Genomic DNA, 27285 nt, shown 5'->3' with positions numbered 1-27285 from the left:
ATGAGTTTACCTACATTTGTCTTCTCCCTCGGCGCCTGGGTAACCCCAAAAGTCTTTGACCCCCTTCGAGCCCGTCTAGCCGTCCTCGGCTTTTCGTCCGAATGTCTCCCGCACCCCTCAATTGGCGCCGAACCGCCCTCTAAGACTTTGGCAGACGATGTCGCTTCCCTACGCGATCTGTTGACTACGCTCGCGGACAAGGGAAAGGATGTTATCGTTGTGGCGCATTCCTATGGCGGTGTTGTGGCCTCTGCTGCTGTCGAGGGACTGGATAAGTCTACTCGTGGAACTGCGGATAAACTAGGAGGTATTGTGAAGATTATTTATGTGTCTGCCTTTGCGCTGGATAAGGGTCAGAGCTTGTTGGGTATACTGGGAGGGAATTTTCTGCCTTGGATGAGGATTGAGGTATGTATAATTGTCCCTCATACCGAAGATTTGTACACAGCTATTACTTTAGTGTTTAATTCCCAGATCTTCGCAGAATTTATCTCTATTTGACAAAACTAATAATTATATAGGGCGACTACGTATATGCCGATGCTGCTGGCGCCGTCGGCTGGCAAGATCTCCCTTTAGGAGAACAAGAACAATGGAATGCTACTATGCTACACACCTCGCGCCTTGTCTTCTCTGGAGAAGCTACATATGAGCCATGGCGAGATATACCCAGTACCTATGTCATCTGCGAGCAGGACCATGCTTTGCCGCCACAATTCCAGGAGCAGTTTGCTGCTAAAGTTGGTGGACCGGAGAACACCTATCGATTGCAGAGCTCGCACTCGCCGTTTCTGAGTATGCCGGACGAAGTTGCCACTCTTTTGCAGGACATTGCGAAGGCATAAGCGAGCACTATTGGATATTCTCTGTAAGTATGAAACTAGCCTGAGTATTCATTTTCTATACCAATTAGACTAGGATACAGATAAGTTTCTTATAATTTCAATATATTAACTAAGATTATTGACTACAATCGACTAAGGTCATAACAAGAACAGTCATAAATAACATCATGTTATTTGGATTAGAATGCAGTTCTATGAACGCCAAGACCTCCATGTTATGCAAAGTCGATTTTGATGGATACCCATCGCGGTTTATGGGTCGGGTGATGGGTCCAAGCCTTTGGTCCCATATGTCGGTTCCGCCGATGTCTACTAGAGATACTCCTAAGATAGGTGGTCTGCATCCTTCCGAGGTTCGGCAAGGCGGCTCGGATCGAGGTTATATCAACAAACAGTACTACGAATTGTACATGAAGCAGTTTGAAATACTCCAGGCCATGTTTAAATGTTAAGAGGGGCTTGCTTGGTCCTGCTAACGGTCGGAGGGCTTTTATTAATCGAGCGGGGTATGTTATAAAAGTCCGAGTCTAATATAAAATGATCAGCAGATACAACCCTATACCTGACGAGATGACTCTCTGTAGCTTAGATGTAAGAGTAAGTCGTTATTCCGTATTTTCTCGGACCGAGCTGGGTTTAGCGATCGGCCACTATTTTCCGAACGTTAATGGACTAGCCGTGGTTGGAGGACCCACATCAAAGGGTGCTACTTGTGCATGTGAGAAGGTATATTTGCCAGGCATCGAAAGCAGACGTCTCCACATTAGATCACTTTACTCAAACCTCTAGAAAGAATACTCAAACCTATTCATAAATCTCAGTTTTAACACGATTCTCTGCAAAATGGCTGACACAAACGTCCTGCGACCAAATAGCCTGGCCCATGTTGTTTTCCGCACTCCGAACATCAAGCCCATGGTGGAATTCTGGACCACGTTCCTTGGAGCAGAGAGAGTCTTTGGGGATGACTTTATTGCATTTCTACGCTACGACGAAGAGCATCATCGGGTTGCCATTATCAACGAACAAGGCACTCTTCCCAAAGGTCAACCTACAGCAGGTCTGCACCATGTGTCATTTAGCTATTCCTCGCTGGGGGGCTTACTGCAAGCCTGGCAGAAGAGGGAGTCTTTGGGAATCAAGCCAACCTGGTGTATCAACCACGGTCCCACAACCAGCATTTACTACAAAGATCCGGATGGCAACGGAATCGAAACCCAGGTTGATAATTACGACACGGTTGAAGAGGCAAACGAGTTTATGACCGGAAAGTACTTTCGAGAAAACCCCATCGGCACCGATTTTGACCCGATCAACCTGCTTGCTCGTTTGGACAATGGGGAGGATGAGAGAGCCATGAAGATTCGATCAGAGATTGGGGCGCGAACTGGAGTCCCTGCAGGCGTTTAGATTCCACCTACACGTAGTCAAAAGGAATTTGAAGTCATGTTGATTAACTGCTGTGCTATTTTTCTTAACCAACGCGCTTCCTTTTGAAGAAATGCGATTACTCGGGATGAAACTAGAGTTCGTGTTTAAAATTGTTTTCTCATTTCATAATCTCAATATCAGTCTATTTGGAAAAATCTCTGCTCCTGAACTTCTAGTAAATTATTTGCATTTATGAATAGCTAGCAGCACTAAGCAGGGAAAATCTCGAATTCACAATTTCGAAAACATTGGTGAGCTATAACAATCTTAGAACGAACCTCGGATAACGGATGGCCGAGAGCATAAACCCCGGATTCCCCGCAGTACATGGTTTTGCTTCCGCACAAAAAAGGAAAGTGGAATTCTGGGGTAAATAAGCCGCCGGTATATCGTTAGGCAATGGAACATTTCAGTCAAAATCTCCCTTTCAGGGCTTTTTTACATGATTCCTAGTCTCAGTATATGACAGAAAAATTCATTCATTTTACGCTGTCACGATATGGCAAATGAGATCGAAATACCCGTCATCATTGTCGGAGGGGGAGGATGTGGGCTGACTTTGTCGAGCTTTTTGTCGAACTATGGAGTCGAGCACATTCTCCTTGAAAAGCATACTGGAACCTCCCTTCTTCCCAAGGCGCATTATCTCAACCAGCGGACTATGGAAATTCTTCGCAACCATAACCTAGTGGATGAAATCCTACAAAAGACATGTCCTCCACGACATATGAGCCAAGTTGCCTGGCAAACCTCCCTGGGCGGCTCAGGGCCACTGGATCGGAAAGTGATTCACAAGTTCGAGTGTTTTGGAGGGAACGAGGGAACTGAATATGCCGAGACCTATAAGTGAGTTACTGCACGCTGCGCTGTGCACAATGATGAGTTTGTTGCTAAGCTTCTTTTGAGACGCGACGCACCGTTGCGTTCCGGGAACGTGCCGCTTCTTAGACTTGAGCCAATTCTCAGGCGACTGGCAGAAGATAAGAACCCGGGCAAGATCCTGTTTGGGCATCTGATGGTAGATTTCACTGACGAAGGTGAATCCGTCGCGGTCAAGGTCGCCAATAGCAACGGAAATGAAGCTTTTTATCGGTGCAAATACCTAATTAGTGCTGACGGGGGGCGTACCATTGGCCCTAAGCTTGGAATCAAGATGGAAGGACTAAGGAATATGACCGACATAGTCTCAGTGCACTTTAGTGCCGACCTGTCCGAATATTGGGACGACCGATACTTCGCCTGTCACTTCATCAATGGTGAATGTGGTACCGTATTTGAAAGCGGCGCTATTGTCCCCATGGGACCAAACTGGGGCAAATATTCCGACGAATGGGTGTTTCATTTCGGATTTGCCATGGACGACGAGACTCGGCACCAAGAATCTGCCTTGATTCCGCGGATCCGCGAGCTGCTCAAAATTCCTGACCTGGAAATGAAAGTGCATAAAATCAGTCACTGGGCTATTGAAAGTGTTCTTGCCGATCGCTATCGGGTTGGAAGAGTCTTTCTTGCAGGTGATGCTGGAAACCGTCGACCGCCCACGACTGGCTTAGGTCTTAACACCGCCATTGAAGATTCATTGAACATTGCTTGGAAACTGGCTCTTGTCCTTAAAGGGAAAGCTAGTGAGGTTATTCTCGATACTTACGAACCAGAAAGACGCGCTGTTGGGAAAGTCAATTGTGACTGGGGCTTGTTCACATTCAGCAATTCGGCGGTAATTAACACAGCCGTTGGACTTGTTCCCGGCCAAAAAGAGGAAAACCGAGCTCGTTTCCAAGCTCTTTTTGAGGATTCCGACAAGGGATACAGCTTTAAGGCTCAGGTCGCTCGTATCATCGACAGCCAATCCATTGAATTCTGTGCCCATGGAATCGAGCTCGGCTTCAGATATTCCGAAGGGTTTCTCCTCCATGACGGAAGTCTTCCGGCGTCACGAGACCCTCTAGGACAGAGGTATTTTCCGACTACAAAGCCTGGACATCGTCTTCCGCACGTTTGGCTTGAGAGAGACGGCAAAGTGCTTTCTACGCACGACCTCGCTCAGAATAGGACCGCATTTGCCCTGGTCACTGATTCTGAGGGTGGCGATTGGATTGCCGCTGCCCAAAAAATCTCTAAAAGGCTTGGTATTGAGATTTTTATTGCTGAGATTGGCGACAGGCTACCATATCGGGACTACGATGATAGGTGGGAAATATTAAAGGGCATACAGGCCGGCGGAGCAATTCTGATTAGGCCGGACAATATTGTCGCTTGGAGGTCTATTTACAAGAGCCAGAACAAGGGTCAAGAGTTGGAAGACAGTTTAGCTCATATGATTCTTATGGAATAATCAAAAGAACGGGACGGGAGTGGGAGATGATTCTTCCAAATCCAGACCACGAGCTCGAAAATGCCGCTTTTGGTCTTCTTTCAAAACTCAAGCTTGTTTACAATGAACAAAAGGCCTTTCAGAACTACATGTAGAGAGGGGTTCTGCAGGTACGTTCTGTAGCCTTCAATTCAGGCTAGGATCAATCTTAACTACCCCCTTGTCCTTTGTCCGGTCTATTCGTAGAAAACCTTGTTACTCAGAGTGCCAATTTCCTCAATAAAAACCTCAATCGTGTCCTCGTGGTTAAGAAATATTCTGGGTGATCGAAAATACCCAATCCCTTCTGGGGTGCCAGTTAACACAATAGAACCAGGTTCGAGGGTTGTTCCCTGAGAAAGATACGCCGCCAGCTCATAGACACTAAAGATCATGTCGCTAGTGTTACCGTTTTGAACATTCTTGTTGTTGTAAGTTGCTTTGATCGACAAGTTTTGCCGGGTTTGTGATAATCTTTGGTGATACTAGAACAGGGCCTGATAGGTACATTAGCTTGGCTGTTTATGAGATCATTTTGTTCTCCTTACCCAGCGGGCAACTACAATCCATTCCTTTCGGAAAGCTAGGCATTGCACTCTTCATTTAAATAGCACGTGCTGAAACATCGTTGGCCGCAATATATCCCAGGATGTACTCTGGGACTTCTTCGGCCGAGATATCCCGAGCGGTCTTTCCAATCACAACAGCAAGTTTAGCCTCATAATCACTTGTTCCGTCTTGTGCACATTGCGGGATGCGAATGGGTTCAGGAAATGGATCGACTAGTGCAGTTCGTGGCTTTGAGAAAAGCGCCGGCACTTCAGGGATCGGGAACTTGGCTTCCTAGAGCGCATTGTGAATTTCAACCCCCCGGTGACTAGACCGGGCCTTACTTCTGCGTGACGCTTATAGTTCAGCCCTATGCAGCGGATATACGGACATTCTTGCGGGTCAATTGGGGAAAGAATCTTAAGATATCGACAAGTAAGCTCAGACAGTCCAGGCAATTGTGGAATCTTTGACTGGTAACAAACCTTCCGAATGTGTAATCTTCTGTCCGTAAGTCGTCCACTGTAGATTGAGCCTTCCACCACAAATGCAAAAATAGGAATCCCAGTTAGTGAGTCAATGCCGATATTTCGTGCAGTATCGACCAGTTGACCGAGGTGAGTCTTGTCCTCCTCGATGGCCACAAAACGAATCAGATGTGTCCAAGATGCCATTCTTGCGGTCGTTTGTTAAAGCAGTAAGTCTTAACTACTTCGTGCGAAAGTGAGGAGCTATGGCAAACGTCTTTTATTGATTGGCGGGTCACATCGTTGCCCTTTTGGGTCCGGTTCAGGTTTCGGGCCGAGTCGCTCGGGGAATTCTTTACTTCGGCAGGCAATTTAACAATGAACAAGTCTAAAACACAACATGCGCTATGTCCAGAATTCAAGCATATCTAGTATTGATTTTTACAGTATCTTGACAATATTCTCGTCCCAAAAACCCCTATAGATACAAGTTCTAATCACCACAGTTTAAGCGATCAGCTCTTCTCATCCGCCGGCACATCGGCTGCTTTCACAGCATTCGATGCATCGCTTTCCCCCTTCAAGAAGTCAACACCCGCGGGACCTTTGAAGTGTTTGCGACCCGTCGTCAGCCAGGTAACAATACTGATGATACCAATGACCCCGATAGCAGCACTGGTATAATTCATCGATGTATGGGTGACAGGGTACGTGCTGGGAAAGTTGAAGGTGATAGCAGCGAAAAGCAAGAATAAGAGACCCAGGAAGTTCAGCCCAATGGACACAGGCACCGAAAAAGAGTACGGGCCATCGAGCTTGGTGACGTGACCTGTGAAATAACCGGCCAGTCGGCTGACCAGGGCCACCGCATAGGAGAGATCTAGATATAACAATCAGCTAGGCCTATGTTGGAATCATTTGCGGTTGGAACTTACAGAACCCCTCTGTCGAGATGGCAATAACAGTCTCGAAACCGGTGGTTGTGCCGAAGTCAATAGAATTAAGGGCAAGTTGCACGGCGAGCGTCAGGATAATGGCATTCACGGGCACCTGGCGTTTACTCTCGACTTTGCTGAAGAAGTTGGAGAAAGGCAGGCCATTGTCCCGTGAGAAGGCGTACACAGTACGCGAGCCCTCGGCCAAAAGATTGAGTCCTGCCACGATGACAATCACGGAAATCATGCTAGACAGAATGCAGGTGGCGACCTTACTATTGGTCGAGTCATAGATGATCTGGATCACGGGCACGCCTGTGCTGGTTTTGGCAGTCTGGTCGATATTGCCGATGCAGAAGCACAATGTCAAGAGGAATGCGAATCCCGTCACGGCGCCCAGAACAACAGCTAGAATGATAGCCTTGGGTGCTTCCTTAGAGGCATTGTGCATCTCTTCTGTCATGTGGGATGGCGCGTCGTAGCAGCACATACCGAAACAGGCTTGCAGGATCCCTATAATTGCGGCCATCCCCGTTCCAAAGCCCGTGTCGTTTTGAAACTCGGAGAAGACGAATGAAGCGGATTGCTTGTGGTCGTTTGTGGCAAGAAGAACAATTGTGATGACGATAAACGACCCAACATTCCAGATCAGGATGAATTTGGCAATTCGGTGCAACAAGTTCGGGCCCCAAATGTTGATTCCTGCAGACAGGATAGCAACGAGATAGGCCACCAACACGGTTTGCCACCGTGTGATCTCGTACTCGGGGAAGACAAGATTGGCCATTCCTAGAACAAAGTTGGCCGCGATATAGTTATTCGTTGCTCCCATGGCTAGGATACCTGTTCGAGATCAGTATTGGGCGGTTCATACATAAAAAGCAGAACGCACCGATATTCATAAACCAGCCTGTCACATAAGATAGACCACGAGCAATTTTTGGAGGAGCAAGTGCGGCAACCCAAGAGTACTGTCCGCCTGCCACGGGATACATGGAGCACATCTCTGCCATCGGGATAGCAACCGCCATGGTGAGAAGACTGACGCCGATGAAACTAAACACCATGACTGGTGGGCCACCGGATGTCACTCCAACAATGAAAACACCGCTCAGCGCCGTCCATCTGCTGAGGTTAATCCTGAAGGAGGCTAAACACGCCATGCGGTACTTACGATGTCACCACGCTAAAACTAAAGCCGATCATGCTCAGCAAGCCGAATGACCGCTTGAGCTCTGCAGTGCGTTAAAACCCGTCAGTTTTGTGTGCATTAAACCCCCGTGGATATCGTACCTTGCTCATAGCCCAGCCTCTCAAGGCGGACATCTTCACTGGAGGTGCCCTGGAACACCTGAGTGCTCTCGTCCTTGGACATGGTGGGTATAGACTGACTGGCAGTTCGCTACTAGGCTGATGTTGGGGGAACGAATAGTTTAAAAAGCATTGGGGAGATAAGGCTCCCCGATCGTCCCCATATCCTTCTCCGACACATTCCCCATGAAGGAAAAAGATAAGGTGATAGATGGGCAGCGTGACATGCCCGATCGAGAAGGTTGGGGCGACACAGTGGGCCGAAGCTTCAACTTTAGTCTGAATAAGTGCGGGGGCTCGGGAATGTGCCGATAAAAAAAGGAGCCGATAGTTCTCCATTGCTATTTGTTATTACTCAACGTCGTGGACCCTTCTCCGAAGGGAACTTATATATGCTTATCCATCTAGATCCATCATTTGACTTGGTTCTGGTTTTCGTCTAGAAGAAATCCGCAGAACTACCCGATTGGGAAGGTAGGGCTAGCCCTGGCCGGATGAGATTCTTTTTGCTTCCGAGTGGCCGTAATGCCGTACGGTTTTTGCAATACAATTCTGAGCATTATCTGCAGAAATTAGGACTTTATCTCGAATTCAATTTTAATGGAATTACTCTCATGTTCCGCGGGTCATACTCAGCCACCCATATATTGGATTCTCAATTTTATCATCTCTTTGGCTAAGAATCCCAAGTCTGCTGGTGTATCAGCATTACACCCCTAGTATCCGAGCAGTCAGAGTGGGCTCACTGCGGCGATTCCCCAGAAACTGGCGCGTAGTAAATCAGGCGCTCGGGCCCGGAGACGGATGTCAGGTCTTCCGCGCTCTGAAGAGCGCGATACTTAAATTAAATAGCTGGAGTCCTGCGCTCAGTCTGCAGTCTCCTCGTTTTTCTTGCCTTTCATCCAGAATATAATGTCGGAACAAATCCTCGCAGGCAAGACCTGCCTCGTCACCGGCGGTGCAGGCGGGCTCGGCAAAGTCATCGCCACTAAATTCCTCGAAGCAGGCGCCAACGTGGTTGTTTGCGACGTCAACGATGAACGGCTGCAGCAGACCTCGACAGAACTATCGTCTAAGGGCCCGTTCAAAGCCATCAAAACGGATATTACCAGCCAGACCGAGGTGCAGAGCCTATTCGACCAACTGATTCAGGCATTTGGCAAAATCGATGTGCTGGTCAACAATGCCGGCATCATGGACAAATTCGACCCGGTCGGCGACCTTGACTTTGAGCTGTGGAATCGCGTCATGGCTGTTAATCTCACAGCTCCCTTCTTGTTGAGTAAGCTCGCTGTGCGGAATATGCTGGAGCAGCCAAAGCCTGATGGTCGTATCATCAACATTGTCTCCGTGGCTGGCAAAGCCGGGTGGGCTGCCGGTATGTTTTCAACCCCTCGCATTGGGCGATATCAAAAAAGACTGACTTGGCTCCTGTAGGCGCTGCCTACACCTCTAGCAAGCACGGTTTGGTCGGGTTGACCAAGAACACCGCTTCGTTCTACGGTAACAAGGGCATCCGCTGCAATGCCCTCATGATGGGCGGGATGCAGACTAACATTGCCGATGCGCTCAAGACTGGCATGAATATGGATGGGTATGGGCTGTCGGCTCCCATCCTGGAAGCTGTCAAGGCGCCTTTATGTGATTTGGATGAGGTTGCTGGTTTCTGTCTGAATATGACCTATGGCAAAGGAGCTTCTGTTATCAACGGTGCATGCATCGCTCTTGACAATGGCTGGACTGGTATGGTTGGTTGAGCCATCCTTTGAAAGACCGGATGTTGGCGATTGGGCAAATACATAACAAGACCCCGCTTGGAATAAATCCATTGGAAATAGTTGTCATGTTTTTCTCTTTCGTAAAAATATCTCGCTTTACTCTTCATTCACTCTCCAATCTCTCTACAGGTCCCTAAGCCTTCAACAACGGATTTGGCTGAGGCGGCGCGGCGGGCCACTGCTCCGCTCCCTCCGGAATAGGCACAATGGCATGCTGGCACCAAATATGAATAGCAGTGCGCATAATCTGCTTATCCAAGTCCAAACAGCCCCCCTTAACATTAGAAATAGCCGTCGGACTGGCCTTCTCTCCGGGCGCAGGCATCATATTGCGGAAGCGATGCATCAGCCGCGCACCACAGTTCTTGCAAAACAGACAATCCATATCGCGATCGGTGATCGTGTGCCGTGTGTAGCTTCCCACGAGGTTAGAGACGGATGCCGGGAGCTCAAAATAGGGGAAGATGGCGGTTATGCCGAATGCGGAGGAGCTTTGGTGCTGGCATTCTGTGCAGTGGCATATGTTTATCCGGAGGGGTTTGTCGAGCGGTGTTTCAAATGAAACTTGGCCGCATTGGCAGCGACCTTTCATGCCCATTTGGAACTGTGGTGGTTGTTATTATGCTCTTCGTGGGGTGATTGAGGGATAATATATGAGGAGAAATATGAAATGGTGGAGGAAGGTTGAATACGACGTGGAGGGATGCGTGTGATAGGTTCAAGTTGTAGTTAGTTAAAGTTACAAATCGGGGGGTTGCTTACTTATCGGTAGTCGTAGACATTTAGTTGTAATTGGTGTGCATACAAGCTGATCGTGGGTTGCGAATTTGACCTACATCCCTATTTCTCTAATTCACGATTATTCTGCCTGATATGTATAGCTGACACATAAAACCAAGGTCGGCTGTAAACAAAGGCTCCGCAAAGGGAACGGTAGACCCTCACGACGTTCGAGAAAACATTCGCCAGCAGCCCGTTGGCTGGGAACTAAATCTTAACTAATCCCTTCGCCAGACCATTGAGCATCATGTGAAGAAGACCATTGAAGGGCTTTACAACGATCTAGGACTCCGGCAAACTTTGATTTAAAATGGTCAATTCGGATCGAAAAGCACTACAATACTCATCTCCCTCCATTTTTTGAGGACGCCAAAAATGGCACGATCCCGCCAGCGCTCATTTATTGCTGGGAAAATCGTGTCAATGGCCATAAAACCACCAGGTGCTGCCTCGATCTGTATCAAAAACTCCAACACAATAACTGTTCAACCCTCCAAGCCTCTGAGACTTCATCTTCAATCATCCAACCTTGAGGCCTTGTACACGCACTACGAATGTTTTATACGACTTTAAAACAGGTGACATACGAGGAGAATATGCCAGGACTTAGCAAGGCCGAAGCCAGAACCGGTTCGTGCATCAGCAAAGCCCACAATAGCCCCAAAGTTTCAATACTCTATGAATGTAGAGGGTCTCTAGACAGGATAAACGGATATAAAAAAATATATGTGATATATTGTATTGGTACGCTGGCTGTATTACTGAAATGATATGGTCAGGTTCTCGACATCCGGAGGTAGAGTAGATCACTATTGCAGCTGAACAGTAGATAATCCTATGGCCCGTGTTCGTTCCACATGCCAGCCTCGAGAGAATTGGAGTAGTTTGTAGAGGTCCGGAAGGTCCTGATAAACTTGGGCCATGTGTTGGTAAGAACAAGGAACTTGATGCTCTGTACCGAATCATCGAAGACAGTCGCATCGAACTCCTCGGGAATCTTGCCCGAGTACTCTGCTTCGTTCTTGATATCATCAGAAAATGAACTCCGGATAGTCTTTTCTGAGTCTTCCGAAGGTGCAGACGTTGAAAATGGTCGAAAGGAGAAGCCCGGGGTTTCGAAAGGGGCGATAGTATCAACTTTGCAGTTGTCGCCGTACAGGATTCGAGTGGGGCTATCGAAGATCCTTTCGAGCTTCTTGAGATCTTTAAACGTAATATTGATAGGAAACTCGGCATGACGGAGACTGACAAAATCGGCGTAGATGTGCAAGGCGCGGTTGAAATGCTCGCGAGTAAGCTCCTTGACGTTGTTGTCACTGGGGGCCGTGCTGTCCCGGGCAGCCGAAGGCAGCGACCTCTTCCATTCGGTGACGGTGGTAAGGAAAGCAATATTCTCACCGGAGAATTCGCGCAAGGCGGCGAATTCTTGAAGAGGAGCAGGGTTGTCTTCCAGGAAGAACTCAAGAGCGCTCATAGCCAATATACTCTCGTCAAAGCTGGCTTTAGTCGTGACGGAGCCCTTCCTTGACTTCAAGCCAAAGATCATGCCTTTGACCATAGTAGAGGCAGAGGTGAAGGATTTGGTTCTGGAATTGATGGTGGTTTTTGACCCTTGTAGCGCAATTCCGTCGAGCGTCACTCGGTGCAGAGACTGGTGGCGCATGACCTCCCAACAGGGAAGAAAGATGGTGAAGATTTCCATGAAATAGATAGAAAGGCAGATCCTGTAACGGCGTTAGGTCGATAGTAAACCGATCTTGGGACGCATACCACTGCCCAGGCAACCAGTACTCGTTGACCGGTGCCATAGCAGGAACATAAAGAGCGATGTGCCACATTGGGATAGCGGGCAGGCTGCACGAGGCATTAGGGAAGAAACTTCTTCAGTCGTCATACTCACTTGGCGAGAGCGCAGCCGATTGTCTGAATCCGCCAGCCCTGTGTATCGTGGATGTTGCGAGACTTCCAGAGAACCATGGGAGCAATGATCCAGGACCAGAAAAACTGCCAGAATACGCTGGGCCACCTGAATATTTGTTAGACAGCATCGAACGAGTGCTGCCCATAGTGGTGTTCTCACCATTCCCAGCCTCGACCCCTCTCTATCTTCTGTTCGAGGGCGGTACCGTGAACCTCGGTGCCGGGTATGCCCCAGGAGCTATGCCACTTGCGAGAAATGATGTACATCAAAGCAGTGAGGAACACCTGCATGACCGGTTAGACATGGATCAGAGCAGGAGCTATCATCATACCTGAATCAGCATTGATATACCAACAATGATGAGGACCTTGGCGGTATAGCTGAGACGGCGAAAGCGGCCGACCAAGTCGTGCTTGCTCCTCAAGGGGGGACGGAAATCAATAAGACAGTTGCCAGGCTGGGCATATCTCTTTTGCAGCTTGGCAACGTGGAGGAAACGACTGTTGGAAGCGTGGAACAGGGCAATACCACAAGGCAGCCAGGTGCCCATGATCCAGTACCCGCAAGCTTGAGGTTCGACAGCATAAAACGTCGAATGGAGTTGAACAAATATCCAATACATGTGAAGAAGCACGATGGCAGAGAGGGACAACCCAAGACCTCGGACCCGCAGTATAGGCATGTTCCGATGAGCGATGAGATAGGCAATGCCTAGGACAATGGGGACAGTCCACACGCCTGCCCAGCATGCCCACCAGATTCTCACCGGGGTTATTGTGCGATCCGGCTTGGACTCGGCGTTGAGTTCCAGTTCTGAGCCCATGGTGACCGCCTTGACTGCTGAAAGAAAGGTGTGAGGGGAGCGTTGAAGTTCGATAGCGCTTGCCAGAGATGGCAGCGGGGAATTACAACCAATTCCAACAGATCAAAAGACATACGCAATCCACAAGCAAGCGGCGCACCTTAAGTGAGGTCCATTTATCTTTGAAAGGCGCTGGAACTGGGCCCACACTTCCGACCCTGGCTCAAGAGCCAGTCAACCAGGCAGATCTACCCGCCCCCAAATGTCGGGGTATGTCATTCGGTAAGTAGCCGCGAGCGGAGCTAATCTTCGGTTGAGAAATTTGGTATCCAATAGTATTTTGGCGGGCACTTGCTTAGTGATTGCCACAATCTAGAGGTAGTTATGAGAGGTTTGAATAGTAATCTAGATTACCTTGTTTTAGTTTATGGGAAACCTAATCGTGACCATCGACACTAAACCCAGTGCGGTAAATGCTGGAGCCATCATCCGTCTAAGCAGGCCTGGCTCGGCCAGTGCAATTCCTCCCGCCCCGCAAGATTTCATTACCTAATCACAAATAATCGCCACCTCATGTCCGGGGCTAAGGAGATCCATGGCGGAGTCTAGATAAGGGCATCGAGTTCGGCCACTCATCTTAAAGTCCTTCTTTTGAGAGCATCATATGAAATCCGGTTCCTCCCCGTCCCACGCAGTAACCCAGATTTCTTTCGCCATCCCCATTACACGCAGCCTCTGCCTACGCTCGTTTTACATACCATAGAAAGCCTTCCTTGTGTGGGAGAGGACTAGCCCTGGTAGGAAAACATGCTCTTTGTCTACAAGGTTCCTCTTCGCTGTTTCAATGTTCATTCGTTTCTAGCTCATTCGTTTCCAGCGCCGGTCGAGAATGACCTGCAGTATAAGTATACATTAAACCCAGCTATAAGTCATCTACTTGGTCTAATCACAATGAACACCAACCCGATTCATCCAGCCCTAGATTCCCACAAGGGCCTCCCTCCATCAGCCGGCCATAAACACTAACGCCCCCGCATCGTTTTGAATAGATTCAGACAGATTAACCTAGATAAATCTCCGGTAAGGTTCCAGTAACTATTCACCAAAATGGAGCCAACCAACATACAGAAGCGGACTGTGTACTCCCATGCCGATCATTCAATTGTGCGTGAAGCCACGGCGTACCGTCTTTCCCCTCGAGCGAGAGGTGGATCTGCGCTGCGCTGTGTGCGAAGTTGCTGCCGCCCCAGACGAACTTGCCTACGCCATCAATATTGTTAGCCCGAAGCTTCGTAATGTAAGATGTTACACCTAGTGCGCACCGTGGTTGTTTCCTAAGCATTCGTTCAAGTCTAGTCGTGAGTAGGACCAGGATCCATCGGGTCGCTCGCAGCGACAGCTTAGGATGTGGCGGTTGCGGAGGGAGATGTTTACTGAGGTGGTGTGGAAACCCATTGGAATAGCGAATGTGCAACTTAACGGAAGAATGAAAACGCAGATAGTATTCTGATCGTGTTGTGCTCTTTCTAGTTGTTCTAGCGGAGTACGTCATTTCGTCCTCATCATTCCGTCGACGACGTAGACGAGCCTTGAGACAGGTGTCTTTTGTGCTTCATCTGTGTGACTTGAATAAAATGTAATCCCAAAATGCGGTGTCGAAGGCCATGTGGAATAATCTAGATTCAGTACTTGCACCTGGAGGTACTTGAGCTAATGGCGTGGGGATATATATTTCACTTCCACTCGGCCAGGAGGGCATGACGGTATACTGGCTCCCGATCCGCGATCGCGATGTTTACCGTTGAACACACAGTCTATACCAATTTCCACCCTACTACTCTCTCGGCTTTTGCAGAGCGTCCCACTTGCCCAACGTGGGTCTAGTCAACACGCTACGTCACTCGATGCGCACAGACTCATCGCGAGGTATCTCGAAAGAATCTTGCAAGAAACCAAGCTCGTCAGGTTACATTCCCGTCAATCCTGGGGCCTCGCCCCAATCCACGCGGATACTCGTTCCATTTTTCGTATTACTGGTTGTTCCTGGACCCACAGTGTGGGATAAGGTCTCCCAGTGTGTTTATTGATTGATCAGCAAGGATGGACCTTCGTGAACGGATATAGGTCGGAGTTTGGCGTGGCAGATTAATAATTGAAACATACGTTCCTAACTATTTAAACATTGAACTCCCCGCCCCCTCTGGCAGATCTACCATCCGCAACAAACTCCAACCATGAAGTACGTGCAACTTGGAACTAGCGGCCTCCGCATCGCGCCCATTGGCGTGGGCTGCATGAGCTACGGAGCCCACCGAACGCCCAACGAATGGTCTCTCCAGGAAGACGATGCTCTTCCCGTGCTGGACCACTGCTACCGCTCGGGTCTCAATTTCTTCGACACGGCAAACGTATACTCAGCCGGGTCCTCAGAACAGATCCTCGGCAAAGCGATCAAGAAATACGCCTGGAACCGCGACAGCATCGTCGTCGCTACCAAAGTCCACTTCCCCGTCGGGCGCAACGGCGAGAAACCCATTGGCTGGGGGGCCGACCAGCGTGACAACGCTGGCTACCTGAACCAGTACGGCCTGAGCCGAAAACACATCTTCGACAGCGTGGATGCGAGTCTGCGCCGGCTGGACCTGAGCTATATCGACCTGCTCCAGATCCACCGGTTCGATCCCACCACGCCGATCACGGAGACGATGGAGGCGCTGCATGATGTCGTCAAGTCTGGGAAAGTGCGCTACATCGGCGCGAGCTCGATGTGGGCGCATCAGCTTTTGGAGATGCAGTACACGGCGCGGATGAATGGGTGGACCCAATTCATCTCCATGCAGAATTTGTATAATCCCATCTACCGCGAAGAAGAGCGGGAGATGTTCCCCGCGTGCCTGAAGTTCGGCATGGGTGGTGTGCCCTGGAGTCCGCTTGCCGCGGGGTTTCTGGCCCGGCCGTGGAAGACATGGGCGGATACCACTCGCGGCAACGGAATGAGTGATAAGCCCTTTAGCGAGGCGGATAAGAGGATCAATGAGAAAATCGAGGAGATTGCGTCTCAGCGCGGAGTGAGCATGGCGATTGTGGCTATTGCGTGGTGCTTGTCGAAGCCGTTTATTACGGCGCCGATTCTGGGGCTGGGGAAGAAGGAGCGCGTTGATGAGGCGGTTCAGGCTGTTGAGTTTGAGTTGAGCGAGGAGGAGAGCCAGAGTATTGAGGAGCTGTATGAGCCGAAGAAGGTGACTGGACATAAATGAGGAACTATTGCAGCATAGTTTAAGGGTTGGATTGCCTGCCCATCGCTGAAACCAAAAAAAATTCTACTCTCTTTTTCCGTGTCTGAATCTTCTTGTCTGTTATACTAACCACTCACCTCCAGTGAAACTCGGGTATAGTTCAATGCCACGGCAGCCATTTGTAGAATAGTCTCCACGTGATGGTTCTTGGCTGATAGATATACCCATTTATCCTGTCTTTTCCGTCTGAAGATGACTGGCCCTGCACACCTGGAGCGGGCGGGATCTAGTGCCGGATGGGGTAGATCCCTGTACGACGGGGGATAACGTCGGATAGGGCGGCAGAGTAACTATCCCAGATGTTGAGCCTCCCCGTTACGCAGGCACGCTTCCACCAGGAGGGTGGGGGATGCCGGATCGGGTCTACCTAAGTAGTCATATCTAAGTCATGCTATTCCACGCCCCCAGTGGATCAACCTCACTACCTCATGGCTGCCCTGCAGATGAGCTCGTCCACCACTCACCGTCGGCGGTTCCCTCCCTCCACGGGCGCTGATAGGAGTCGGGTGATATGCGAGACATCGAAAGGGCGCCACGACGTCAGCGTGCGAATCAGAAATGACCTAGACACGGCCACTCGCATGATCAACCCGCTCAGCCCGCGCCCCGCTAGACCCGGATCGGACGACGATGAAGAGCTCGTCAGCCGTTAGGAATGTTCGGGTGCCTTGGAAATCGCTCGATTGAGGGTCAGGAGGGAGGCGCATGAGGGAGAGGGAGGGTGATGGTTTCACAGGTGCCTGGCAGGGAGAGAGAGAGAGACGGAAGCAAAGTCAATAAATAGTTCCATAGCCCTAACGGTGCCTCACACAAAAATGTTTCGGACCGTCCTGTGTTCAGTTGGACGACGATAATTCATCGATCATTCCGACAGGGGGTTCTCGACCGACGGTATGTGTCTAGCATGACGCCATGGTGTTGTTGGTGGGCCCTTACCCTAACTGGTTCTAGATGGGAATGCGCAAGAAACCCGTCCAACCCTCTTCCTCTTCCTCTTCTTCTTCCTCCTTCTATCCTTCCTCACTCTCCAGTCAGTCCTTCGTCCCGATGTCAGAATTATTCCCCCTTGCTCACAGTGACAGGCCTCGCTTCCTCCGATTACACTCCGCCCTGTCGTAACGATCTGGAACGGTTGATTATCAAACACGGCTACCCCACTCCTATTGTCCTGTCGTCCCTGCGTGATTTGACGGCCACACAATCCCCTTATAACCCGCCCTCGCGCTCTCGCTCCCACTCTAATCACTTCGAGACTCGTCTCTCTCCTTCCACCACCCGTCCCATCCCGATCCCCCGACCGAGACGGTCACCCCCCATCTACGACGATCTTCCCGTGACTCCACTGACCGGCCGTTTCGAGACGGACGCCTACCTGCGCGAGTGGGAACTTTCATCACTATCGGCCCGCTCCCAACGAGCACACTCTTCCCTCCGCTCCAGCCGTCGTGGTCGACACTCCTCGCGCACCACCAAGCCGTCAAGGATGCGCGCGGACCACTCACCCTTCGACTACTCTTCGCTTGTCTCGCCCACCATGTCCATGTCACCACGCCGCTCGACATCCCCTCCCCCGCCCCGCTCTCTCCCTCAAAACCAGGGCAAATCCGTGCCCGGTTTCCCACTCGGCAGCCTCCCTCGCTTCCACCCGGCTGTCTACCAGTCCAGCTCGACGGCACACAATGCCACCGGCCAACCAATGTCCCCACGACAGTCTCGCCAACACCACGCCTATCGCACCCCGACCGGGTCACGCGACGTGATGTGGCAGTATCGCGACTGGATGGACAATGGCTCTCCCGGTCCGTCGGCCCCACGCTTGGATCCGCTGCGCAGTCCTGGCCCTGTTACCCCGCTGGCCCTAGAAGACGCTCAGGGATATTTTGTCAGTAGTGGCTCAGCCAAGGCCGCTGCTGAGCGCGCTTCCCGAGAGCCAGTCAACAAGCAATCCGGCCCGTCGCCCGAACTGGTGGAGAAGCTGCTCGCTCGCGAGAACGAGCGCACTCGTCAGAAGAATCGCAAATCCGCCAAGGGGTGGTCATGATGTTTTTCTTCTTAGCTGCATTATTCATCGTGGTGTTTTTCTTTTCTTTGATTGTTTCTGTCCGGTCCTGGAAACCCATCCCTCCGATCGCATTCTTGTCCTTTTCTGTTTTTTTTTCTGCCTGGGTAGAAAAATGGGGCTCTGCCTCCTCTGGGTTAGGGGGTTTGTTTTGTTTCTGTTTATTGTTTCTTGCATCGAGTATCGAATATGCGCCTGTGCATTACGAGATCATGTATCTAGTTATACCCCATATAGTCCGACCCATTGCATCCTGAGGCATCATCACCCGGAGATATCCCATTGCTCCCCGAGAACAGCGGGGCTTCAACCCACGCGGATCAACTAAGAATCCCGTATTTTATTTGAATTCTCTGGATTCTCCTTCAATTGCTCTTCTTTAAATATATTTCCCCAGAATAAGTACCTCCACTCCAGTTGCCAAAAAGTGCTGCTCCGACTCTCCCCTTTGTCCATTATCGGCCTATCCGTTGCCACTCCGATCTCCCGCGCGTCCTCCGCACCAAAAGTACCTGGCGTCTGCAACGCCCTGATCGCTGCACCCGAACATGTCTTTGGCGCAGGCGCCTGTGTCTGCTGCTACACCTGCAATGACAGGTGTAACGACCGACATGGCAGACCAAAAACCAATGAAGGGGGCGGCTGGAGGCGGGAGTAGTGCCCCCGCGCCAGCAACGAAGAAGAATCATCACGGGTTTGTGGCGGGTGTCTTTTCGGGGATTGCGAAGCTGAGCGGTATGTTTTTCGGTTTCTGTCACTGCTTGTCTTGTCTTGTCTTTGAGCGATAGACTAACTGACCCTCTTGTCTCGATCTAGTTGGTCATCCGTATGTGCATCTCCGTTGCGATACTTGAACTTGTCTAATAGTCGCAGATTCGACACCGTCAAAGTCCGCCTCCAAACGAGTAAAGACGGCCACTTCCGCGGGCCGCTGGATTGCACCCTGCAGACGGTCCGCAAAGAAGGTGTGCGAGGGTTATACAAGGGCGCGACCCCTCCGCTGGTCGGATGGATGATCATGGACTCTGTGTGAGTGATATCGGACATGCTCAAAAGCAATTCATTACGCCTGGCTGACTGGACATTCTCTACAGTATGCTCGGCTCATTGACGCTGTACCGCCGACTACTCCTAGAGAACGTCTTCTCCAACCCTCATATCCGCCCTTGGATTCCTTTCTCGCGCAGCCAGCCAGATCTCAATGTGCTCCCGAGCTTCGGGCACGGTATAGCCGGGACCATGGCCGGTACGACGGTTAGCTTTATTGCTGCGCCCGTCGAGCATATCAAGGCCCGCTTGCAGGTGCAGTATGCCGCGGATAAGTCAAAGCGGATGTACAGTGGTCCGATTGACTGTCTACGCAAGATCGTAAGTCCCTCCAAGTTATCATATTCCCAACAATAATTGCAATACCCTAACTAAAACCTCTCAGACCCAAACCCATGGCATTCGCGGCCTCTACCGCGGCCTCTTCGCAACGATCTTCTTCCGCTCCTTCTTCTTCTTCTGGTGGGGCTCCTACGACGTGATAACGCGCTACATGCAGCGCTCGACCTCTCTCTCTACGCCATCAATCAATTTCTGGGCCGGTGGTATCTCTGCCCAGCTCTTCTGGCTCACCTCCTACCCGTCCGACGTGGTCAAACAGCGTCTAATGACCGATCCCATGGGCGGAGCGCTCAATGACGGCCAGCGCCAGTTCCGTGGCTGGAAAGATGCTGCCACGGCGGTCTGGCGAGAGCGCGGGTGGAGAGGGTACTGGCGGGGCTTTGTCCCGTGCTTCCTAAGAGCGTTCCCGGCGAATGCGATGGCGCTGGTTGCGTTCGAGGGCGTGATGCGCTGGCAGACCTGAGTTAAACCACTCCTACATGGACTTGAAATTATCACACTGTATAGACAATGACATTCAAAATACAATTGAATTATCACTAATACATAAATACCCCTGATTTGGACCTGGTTCCGCCCCTGGCTGGTGCGAGATGCAACTCACCGGCGGAGTCCGCGCCGAGGAATGTTGTGGTACAGTGTACTGGCTGCATCCGGCGATGAGACACCTCCTTCCCGGCCCGCTATTCTAGGAATCCCGCGCGAACAGTTGTTCGCTGTGCCACTGTGGCGGGTCATTACGATCGCCATCGGGATCGAGACCGTCGTTGAGCAAGTCAGAGTAACGTAGGGGTTGGCCTGGGTTCCTCCCTTTTCCGGACAGGAGAGCAACATTATTCCTGCCCAGATTCAACCTTGACTTTTAGTTCTTTTCCCTCTGCTATTGTGTACAACATTTCTTCATTATGTACACCTCATAGTACATAGTTCGTCGGTTCCGGGTTGAAGAACGAGCTCCTGGTATGCCTCAGGCCGCGCATTAGATCACCCTTTCGGATACATTCGATCAATCAATCCATCTTCGACCACACCTTCACACACTCTCTGCGTTCCCTCCCCCGGACCCCGAACGGCCATGGCCGTCGCACGCTCGATGCGACGAACGAGTCCCATCAGCCTGGTCCTGGCGGCGCTACTAGCATTCGGGTTCATCTGCTTCCTACTCTCACCCTCCAGTCCCTCCTCCGCGGTCTCCTCGCGCCAGCGCCAACAAGACGCCGCCGAACATCCCCTCTCCCCGCCGACGAAACCCTTCTTCAAATCCCAACAGTTCCGCAGTGATGGAGTGCAGGCCGCCCCGCCCGTGGTGCACTACAACCTCAACACCCTCACCAGCACATCCGACTCCCTCGCCAACAACGAGCGCATCCTCATCCTCACACCCCTCTCGCGCTTCTTCCACGGCTACTGGGATAACCTCGTGAAACTAAGCTACCCGCACGAGCTGATCTCGCTGGGCTTCATCGTGCCCAAGACAAAAGACGGCAATGCCGCAGTCGCAGCACTGGAGAAGGCCATCAAGCAGACCCAGAACGGGCCGATAGACACCCGCTTCGCTAGCATCAGTATCCTGCGGCAGGACTTTGAGCCGCCGCTCACTTCGCAGGACGAACAAGTCCGCCACCAGCTGGGCAACCAGAAAATCCGCCGCGAGTCCATGTCCCGCGCGCGCAACAGCCTCGTCTTCACGACCCTCGGCCCGTCCACGGAGTGGGTGCTCTGGCTGGACGCAGACATCGTGGAGACACCACCAACGCTCATCCAAGACCTAACGAGCCACGACCGCCCCGTGATCGTCCCCAATTGCATGCAGCGCTACTACGATACGAACGAGAAGCGATGGATGATCCGGCCCTACGACTTCAACTCGTGGATCGATAGCCCGACCGCACAGCAACTCGCAGAATCTATGGGCCCCGACGAGATCCTGCTGGAGGGATATGCCGAGCTCGCCACCTACCGCGGGCTGATGGCCTACCTCACCAACGGCGAGAACCTCGATCCGCGCCGCGTCATCCCGCTAGATGGCGTTGGTGGTACGGCGCTGATGGTTAAGGCTGAAGTGCACCGCGACGGGGCCATGTTCCCTGCGTTCCCGTTTTATCATCTTGTTGAGACGGAGGGGTTTGCGAAGATGGTCAAGAGGTTGGGGTATGGTGTTTTTGGGTTGCCTGATTATTTCGTGAGTGGTTGTATCAAATCCATTTTCTCGCTTTTGTTTTGCTAACGCTTGGCTTAGGTATACCATTATAACGAGTAACAGGCCCACTTTGAGTCAAGCTATGGTTTCGAAACCAATAGCAGTCTGCATTTTGCGCGCTGTGCGTCTGCCAGCAGTTCAATCAAGTTGAAGCCATCCTTTTTTCCATGTCATAGGTGTCTGCCGGATGGGTCTTGGTTCAGGTTTTGTTTTCTACGACTTTTTCTCGCTCTTCTTTCTAGATCTGATCAGACAAAGCGGCTGCATTACCCACGATCTCTCTTTGAGTGATTCTGTTTTTGTGTGTACGATCAAGAGTTGGTTCTTTCGCGGTCTCACAGTATACGAAGTAGAAAGGAGCTATGAATTTAGAATGGAGTTTTGGGATTCGTGACCGATCAAATCAAATCAAATCAATTGCATGCCAATCTATTCAGATCGTCTGTCTCTGGGATATCTGGGTGTCACCACTTATAGTAGGCGATGGAATGAGGCAATACTGGGAGGCCCCGTAAGGGCTTCTCCAGCCCAATTAACTGGTTTTGTGAAGCTGTACAGGTCCTAGTGTGGCTCGCGTCCTTGCCTGGCCTTGAAAAACTCCTGAGTCTGTCGGGTCCTTATATAGGACTACTGTATGAATGTTGAATTGTTTCTTCTAACTCTATCAACTAGAACTAGATGCTGTCTCACTTCGGATGGAGAGTAATAATACATCCATTATATCCATTCCAGAAGATGTTCAATGGACAATGAATAGGTCAAGGTATTGTGGGCCAATTTAATCCCAGGAGATCCTAAGAAACAAAGCCAGTCAGCAGGATAACCAAGCAACAAAAGTGAAGAAAAAAAAAGAAAACTTACACGAGCATAATCCCCGCTCCAACAGCGACTGCCAAAAACTGGGTCACCGTGTTCCGCAACTCAAGCGCCTTGTTGGGGCCAGTTTCAAGCAACTCCGGGATGACAGCGACAGTACCAACGTACAAGAAAGTACCCGCCGTAAAAGGAAGAAGCATGTCTCCCCATGAGAGACTAGTACCCAGCAACCCAGCCGCAGCGCCGGTGTTGTCCGCAACACCGCTGCCGCCAAACTCTTGCACGGCAATGCCGATCATGGTACCCAAGAAAGCACCGACGGCAGTAACGAACTGGGCGCCCATGGCCTTGCGCTTGGAGAAACCCGACTGCACGAGCAGAGCGAAATCGCCGACCTCGTGCGGGATCTCGTGGAAGAAGACTGCGACGGTGGTGGTGGCGCCGAGGGTGGGCGAGGCGTAGAAGGAGGACGAGAGAGCGAGGCCATCGGTGATATTGTGGGTGAAATCAGCAATCAGGTTGAGGTAGCCGCCCAGCTTGACGCTAGGGTTGATTTCTTTCTCGGGAACGGAGGGCGAGGAGTTGGATTTGGATCCGGACTTGCGCTTTTTGACATCTCCACTGGATTTGGACTTGGTGTCGGAGCTACTCGTCGTGGCTGAGGCGTCAGTGTGCGCGTGGCCGTGGGAATGGTCGTGGCCACCCCCGCCGCCGGTTGCGATACGCAGGGCCTTGTCCATGGCTACAAAGGTGAAGAATCCCACCATAATGCCCAGACCCAAGAGGAGGTTCTTATTCGGCTCGACCATCACGAAGCTCACATGGTCTGGCGAGTCTTCGCCCAGGAAGATCTCAGGGAGAAGGTGGAAGAGTGTGTCACCTAGCAGGCCACCGACGGCGAAGGCGACCATGATAGACAGCGAAGAAGGGTCAATGTTCGGGGGGCATAGTGCCAGTAAAAAGTCTGGAGAGTGTTACTGTTAGTCTGTGGTCAATTGAGACCAGAAAGCGAAGACGTACTGGGTGGGCCGGAGATATAAGCAGTCGCCAGAAGCGCGTTCACAGCTGGGCTCCCGGGGAAAAGAACCGCGAAGATCTTCGAGGTGAGACTGGCAGTCTGCGGACTAGTAGCACGCTTGTGCTCATTGAGCGATTCCACCAGTGGGCAGCTCTGCATGCCAGCGTGAGCAATTGTTGTCTAGCACAAAATCCCCTGGGGCCATACCTGCAATTGGCCCTCAATCTGGCTGACAGAGAGGTCGCCCGGGTGGGCATTGGCTGCAGCCAGTGCCGAAAACAAGATACATCCAGCAGCGAGGGCAATGCCCGTCCTGCGCGAAGGAAGAAGCCAAGCCATTGAGAGAGGGAAGAATAATGGAAGAAACACAAACAACGGACGGGATCCTTATCGCCCCATCACGAGGGATTCGTCAAACATGCCAAGGCCGACGGTGCAAACACCCTCGAAAAAAGTTCCGCGATAACATTTACATTTGCACTTCTTCCACACCACAGCAATAATAATCATGGGCAAACTTCTGCAGAAAAAGAAAAGCCGGTCGGGCTTGTCCAAGTCTCGGCCGAAGGATAATCGTCTGAAGAGTGGCAACAAGAAGATCAATGTGTTGGGCAACGCCATCATCGCTGAAAATTGGTAACTTCCCTCCCATGTCCCCCCAGAACAGCAACTGACCTCGAGAAAAGGGACAATAACTTGACTCTGACCCAGAACTATCGCCGCCTGGGCCTCATGCACAAACTCAATGCACCAACCGGTGGCAAAGAGCGACTCCCCGGCCAAGGCGAAGCCGCCGATAGCTCCCTCCACATCAAGGGCAGCGCCAAAGCTGCTGCGCACGTCGGACTGGGTGAGACGCGCGTGGAGCGTGATCCAGAGACAGGCAAGATCCTGCGCGTGATCAAAGACGACGACGACGAGATCGAAGTGGCGGGCCACAAGCGGCGCCGCGCGAACCCACTCAACGACCCTCTGAACGATCTCTCCGACAACGACGATATTCTCCCAGATGTCTCAAACTCGGCTATTGTGCAGCAGCTGGAGCGCCAGGCTGATGTGGAGGACAAGAAGGTTACGGCTAAGAAGCCGCGGCATCAGAGCGAGCGGGAGTCCGGGTGGATTCTGCAGTTGATTGAGAAGCATGGTGATAATCTTGCCGCGATGGCGAGGGACCGCAAGCTGAATCCCATGCAGCAGTCAGAGGGGGATCTGCGGAGGAGAATCAATAAGTGGAAGAAGAGCCAGGCATGATCTTTTTGTGGTCCATCATTTCGTGGCGTGTTGGGCGTTTTTTTGGGATCAGATTTGTGTGATTTACTAAAAGTGATGGAAGATATAGTTTATTTTCCGCTATGTACAAATTATTAATGTCGTAGCAATGATCTATCAATTGCGCTCGAGAGTCGAGTAGGTGACATGGCCTGGACCCTTTACTGGGACACTCACGCGCTGCACCACCCGAACCCAGCGGCGGCGCCGCCATTCGCCCACGCCATAGGATGCCGTAGCGGCTTCTTCCCAGTCGCGAGTAGTAGATTTGCCCTTATCCTTGGTCGGAGAATCGGTGGAACTAGACTTGGCCCTTGCCGAGGTCGTTGACTCCGGCTGCAGATCTCCATAGGTGAGAGCGGTAATATCACTGTCCTCAGGACCATCAGCGCTCGCGGGTAGATCCCAAACCCAGCCACCGATCTCGTCAAAGATGGCATTGCCTTCCGCAGTTACGCCGGGGATCTCAAAGCCAACGCCTGTGATCAGTCGCTCCACCACCCACTCGCGACAGTCCAGGTCGAGCTCCCATTTTTTGCTCTTCCACATCCATCCCGAAGGGGCATTGACATCCTCAAAAAATCGACAGCCTCGGGGTCGGTCGCCGGCAATCCGCGCCGGGGAAAGAGGGTCGTAGGGTTGAGGGCTGAACAGGAAATTCTCCCATCCTCGTTCCGAGCCTCCAGAGGCTCGATGCTGGAGTTCGAAGATCTCCACTTCACGTTCCTCCGCGTCCGTGTCCAACAAAATGTCTGCCAATTGCTCCATATTTGCAATTGCTACTGAGCTAGTCATGTTTTCTTTATTTTCGGTCGGAGGCGCATCCAGATCTGTGGAGCCTCCGCTCACGTCGCGGATCAAATCCACGAAAAATTGACGGATCGATGGGTGGTTTGACAAGAGTGCCGCATTGCCGCCAGCCAGCATGATCCAGCGCAGCGGTACTAGATGCGCCGTCATAAACAGCAGCGCGGTGGCAATGGTGAACGACAGAAACACGGCCGACGATAATTTCTCGTTCGAGAAGTCCGTCAGCGGCGCCAGCACAGCGATGAGGGCATCGTGGACGTCCGAGAAGTCAGCCATGGAGTTTTGCAGGTCTCGCATGTTCCGGAAGAAATCCTTGGAAGTCTCCGGGGCGGGTTTGATCGTTCTCGCCGGCGCTAGCGCGGGTCCGTCGTAGGAATAGTATGGTGTGGTGCTGGATGTAGATGTGGTCGGGGGAGGGGGGTGGCGGGTTATGAATGCCGGAACCATGATAGATAGCAGCAGCACCGCAAGAGGTAGTATCAGGAGTAGGTGTGGATCCAGACAGATGAATGAATAGACGAAGAGCAACGATAGCGTGTGGGTTGGTTGCTTCCAGCTCAGCAGCCGCTCAACTCGGGTCTGGAACAAGAACACGACACCGATTCTACCCAGTCTCAGTCATGGTTGTTGAAGATAGGCGCACGATGGTCTTACCTGGCATTGAAGCGACGGAAGTTGTTGGACATCACGGGCAGACTAAAGGACGGCCGCTCGGGGGACGTCGTGAGGGCCGCGTCGCCCGAGAGGCTTGTTCCATCCTCGTCATCATCAGATGGGGCGACTTGTTGCAGGATCCTGGGAGTGGGAGTCAGATATCTGGGAATCGACTAGCTCTTGAGCAATCATACTTGGTAAATAACCGGTCTTGCAGCGACGGCGACTTTGTACGCTCAGCCTTGGACTTGATGTTGAGCGCGGGCACCGGCTCGTCGCGGTTGACCAGAGCCTCGGGGGTGTATTCATCCATGGGGAGCAGTCATGTTTGGGCAGGAGAAAAAGACAGAAAGAAATGAACCGGAGGGGAAGAAGTTGGTTGATTCGGCATTCTTCAATCATGTGCTTCGGTCCGGGGTTGATTACCGAGTGTAATTCACATACCATCCCACCCAAATGAAAAGTATGGTATTACCGATGATTGTTCTGTTTGCAGCCCACCGCGAACCCCCTGAGCGGGAAGTTTGGGCATCGTGGATGGTGGAGCTTCAACACATCTGAATTTCCCTTTTTCCACTCTTGTCTCTCTCTCTCTCTCTCTC

General features: G+C 51.4%; 13 protein-coding genes across 13 annotated transcripts; 9 read left to right on the top strand and 4 right to left on the bottom strand.

The window, feature by feature from the left end:
* Positions 1–845, top strand: PFLUO_LOCUS589 (uncharacterized protein; the record flags this gene model as incomplete). The annotated part of the gene is made up of 2 exons (XM_073783410.1): positions 1–408; positions 522–845. 2 exons carry the CDS (start codon positions 1–3, stop codon positions 843–845), a joined length of 732 nt encoding a protein of 243 aa, XP_073634686.1.
* An 843-nt stretch (positions 846–1688) lies between these two features.
* Positions 1689–2255, top strand: PFLUO_LOCUS588 (uncharacterized protein; the record flags this gene model as incomplete). Its single annotated transcript, XM_073783399.1, has 1 exon — positions 1689–2255. The coding sequence occupies one exon, from the start codon at positions 1689–1691 to the stop codon at positions 2253–2255; it is 567 nt and encodes a 188-aa protein (XP_073634685.1).
* A 682-nt stretch (positions 2256–2937) lies between these two features.
* Positions 2938–4611, top strand: PFLUO_LOCUS587 (uncharacterized protein; the record flags this gene model as incomplete). The annotated part of the gene is made up of 2 exons (XM_073783388.1): positions 2938–3122; positions 3183–4611. The coding sequence occupies 2 exons, from the start codon at positions 2938–2940 to the stop codon at positions 4609–4611; spliced, it is 1614 nt and encodes a 537-aa protein (XP_073634684.1).
* A 1549-nt stretch (positions 4612–6160) lies between these two features.
* On the bottom strand, positions 6161–7955 carry PFLUO_LOCUS586 (uncharacterized protein; the record flags this gene model as incomplete). Its single annotated transcript, XM_073783377.1, has 5 exons — positions 6161–6525; positions 6581–7423; positions 7473–7705; positions 7755–7815; positions 7874–7955. The coding sequence occupies 5 exons, from the start codon at positions 7953–7955 to the stop codon at positions 6161–6163; spliced, it is 1584 nt and encodes a 527-aa protein (XP_073634683.1).
* An 848-nt stretch (positions 7956–8803) lies between these two features.
* On the top strand, positions 8804–9648 carry PFLUO_LOCUS585 (uncharacterized protein; the record flags this gene model as incomplete). Its single annotated transcript, XM_073783366.1, has 2 exons — positions 8804–9269; positions 9329–9648. The coding sequence occupies 2 exons, from the start codon at positions 8804–8806 to the stop codon at positions 9646–9648; spliced, it is 786 nt and encodes a 261-aa protein (XP_073634682.1).
* Positions 9649–11284: 1636 nt separating this feature from the next.
* On the bottom strand, positions 11285–13193 carry PFLUO_LOCUS584 (uncharacterized protein; the record flags this gene model as incomplete). The annotated part of the gene is made up of 5 exons (XM_073783355.1): positions 11285–12173; positions 12220–12303; positions 12350–12475; positions 12530–12654; positions 12702–13193. 5 exons carry the CDS (start codon positions 13191–13193, stop codon positions 11285–11287), a joined length of 1716 nt encoding a protein of 571 aa, XP_073634681.1.
* A 2213-nt stretch (positions 13194–15406) lies between these two features.
* PFLUO_LOCUS583 (uncharacterized protein) lies at positions 15407–16429 on the top strand (the record flags this gene model as incomplete). Its single annotated transcript, XM_073783344.1, has 1 exon — positions 15407–16429. One exon carries the CDS (start codon positions 15407–15409, stop codon positions 16427–16429), a length of 1023 nt encoding a protein of 340 aa, XP_073634680.1.
* Positions 16430–16896: 467 nt separating this feature from the next.
* PFLUO_LOCUS582 (uncharacterized protein) lies at positions 16897–18509 on the top strand (the record flags this gene model as incomplete). The annotated part of the gene is made up of 2 exons (XM_073783333.1): positions 16897–17116; positions 17551–18509. 2 exons carry the CDS (start codon positions 16897–16899, stop codon positions 18507–18509), a joined length of 1179 nt encoding a protein of 392 aa, XP_073634679.1.
* Positions 18510–19075: 566 nt separating this feature from the next.
* Positions 19076–20379, top strand: PFLUO_LOCUS581 (uncharacterized protein; the record flags this gene model as incomplete). The annotated part of the gene is made up of 5 exons (XM_073783321.1): positions 19076–19262; positions 19344–19353; positions 19401–19556; positions 19622–19895; positions 19960–20379. 5 exons carry the CDS (start codon positions 19076–19078, stop codon positions 20377–20379), a joined length of 1047 nt encoding a protein of 348 aa, XP_073634678.1.
* Positions 20380–20991: 612 nt separating this feature from the next.
* On the top strand, positions 20992–22176 carry PFLUO_LOCUS580 (Golgi mannosyltransferase complex subunit; the record flags this gene model as incomplete). The annotated part of the gene is made up of 2 exons (XM_073783310.1): positions 20992–22098; positions 22156–22176. The coding sequence occupies 2 exons, from the start codon at positions 20992–20994 to the stop codon at positions 22174–22176; spliced, it is 1128 nt and encodes a 375-aa protein (XP_073634677.1).
* A 718-nt stretch (positions 22177–22894) lies between these two features.
* Positions 22895–24289, bottom strand: PFLUO_LOCUS579 (uncharacterized protein; the record flags this gene model as incomplete). Its single annotated transcript, XM_073783299.1, has 4 exons — positions 22895–22910; positions 22978–23896; positions 23953–24103; positions 24158–24289. The coding sequence occupies 4 exons, from the start codon at positions 24287–24289 to the stop codon at positions 22895–22897; spliced, it is 1218 nt and encodes a 405-aa protein (XP_073634676.1).
* A 169-nt stretch (positions 24290–24458) lies between these two features.
* PFLUO_LOCUS578 (Nucleolar protein 16) lies at positions 24459–25201 on the top strand (the record flags this gene model as incomplete). Its single annotated transcript, XM_073783288.1, has 2 exons — positions 24459–24586; positions 24637–25201. The coding sequence occupies 2 exons, from the start codon at positions 24459–24461 to the stop codon at positions 25199–25201; spliced, it is 693 nt and encodes a 230-aa protein (XP_073634675.1).
* A 135-nt stretch (positions 25202–25336) lies between these two features.
* PFLUO_LOCUS577 (uncharacterized protein) lies at positions 25337–26996 on the bottom strand (the record flags this gene model as incomplete). Its single annotated transcript, XM_073783277.1, has 3 exons — positions 25337–26633; positions 26684–26824; positions 26878–26996. The coding sequence occupies 3 exons, from the start codon at positions 26994–26996 to the stop codon at positions 25337–25339; spliced, it is 1557 nt and encodes a 518-aa protein (XP_073634674.1).
* Between the last annotated feature and the right edge of the window lie 289 nt (positions 26997–27285).

The sequence above is a fragment of the Penicillium psychrofluorescens genome, assembly GCF_964197705.1.
Source record: "Penicillium psychrofluorescens genome assembly, chromosome: 1".
NCBI classification, from domain to species: Eukaryota; Fungi; Ascomycota; class Eurotiomycetes; order Eurotiales; family Aspergillaceae; genus Penicillium; species Penicillium psychrofluorescens.
The sequence above is the reverse complement of the archived record's forward strand: the minus strand, read 5'-3'. Positions and strand labels throughout refer to the sequence as shown.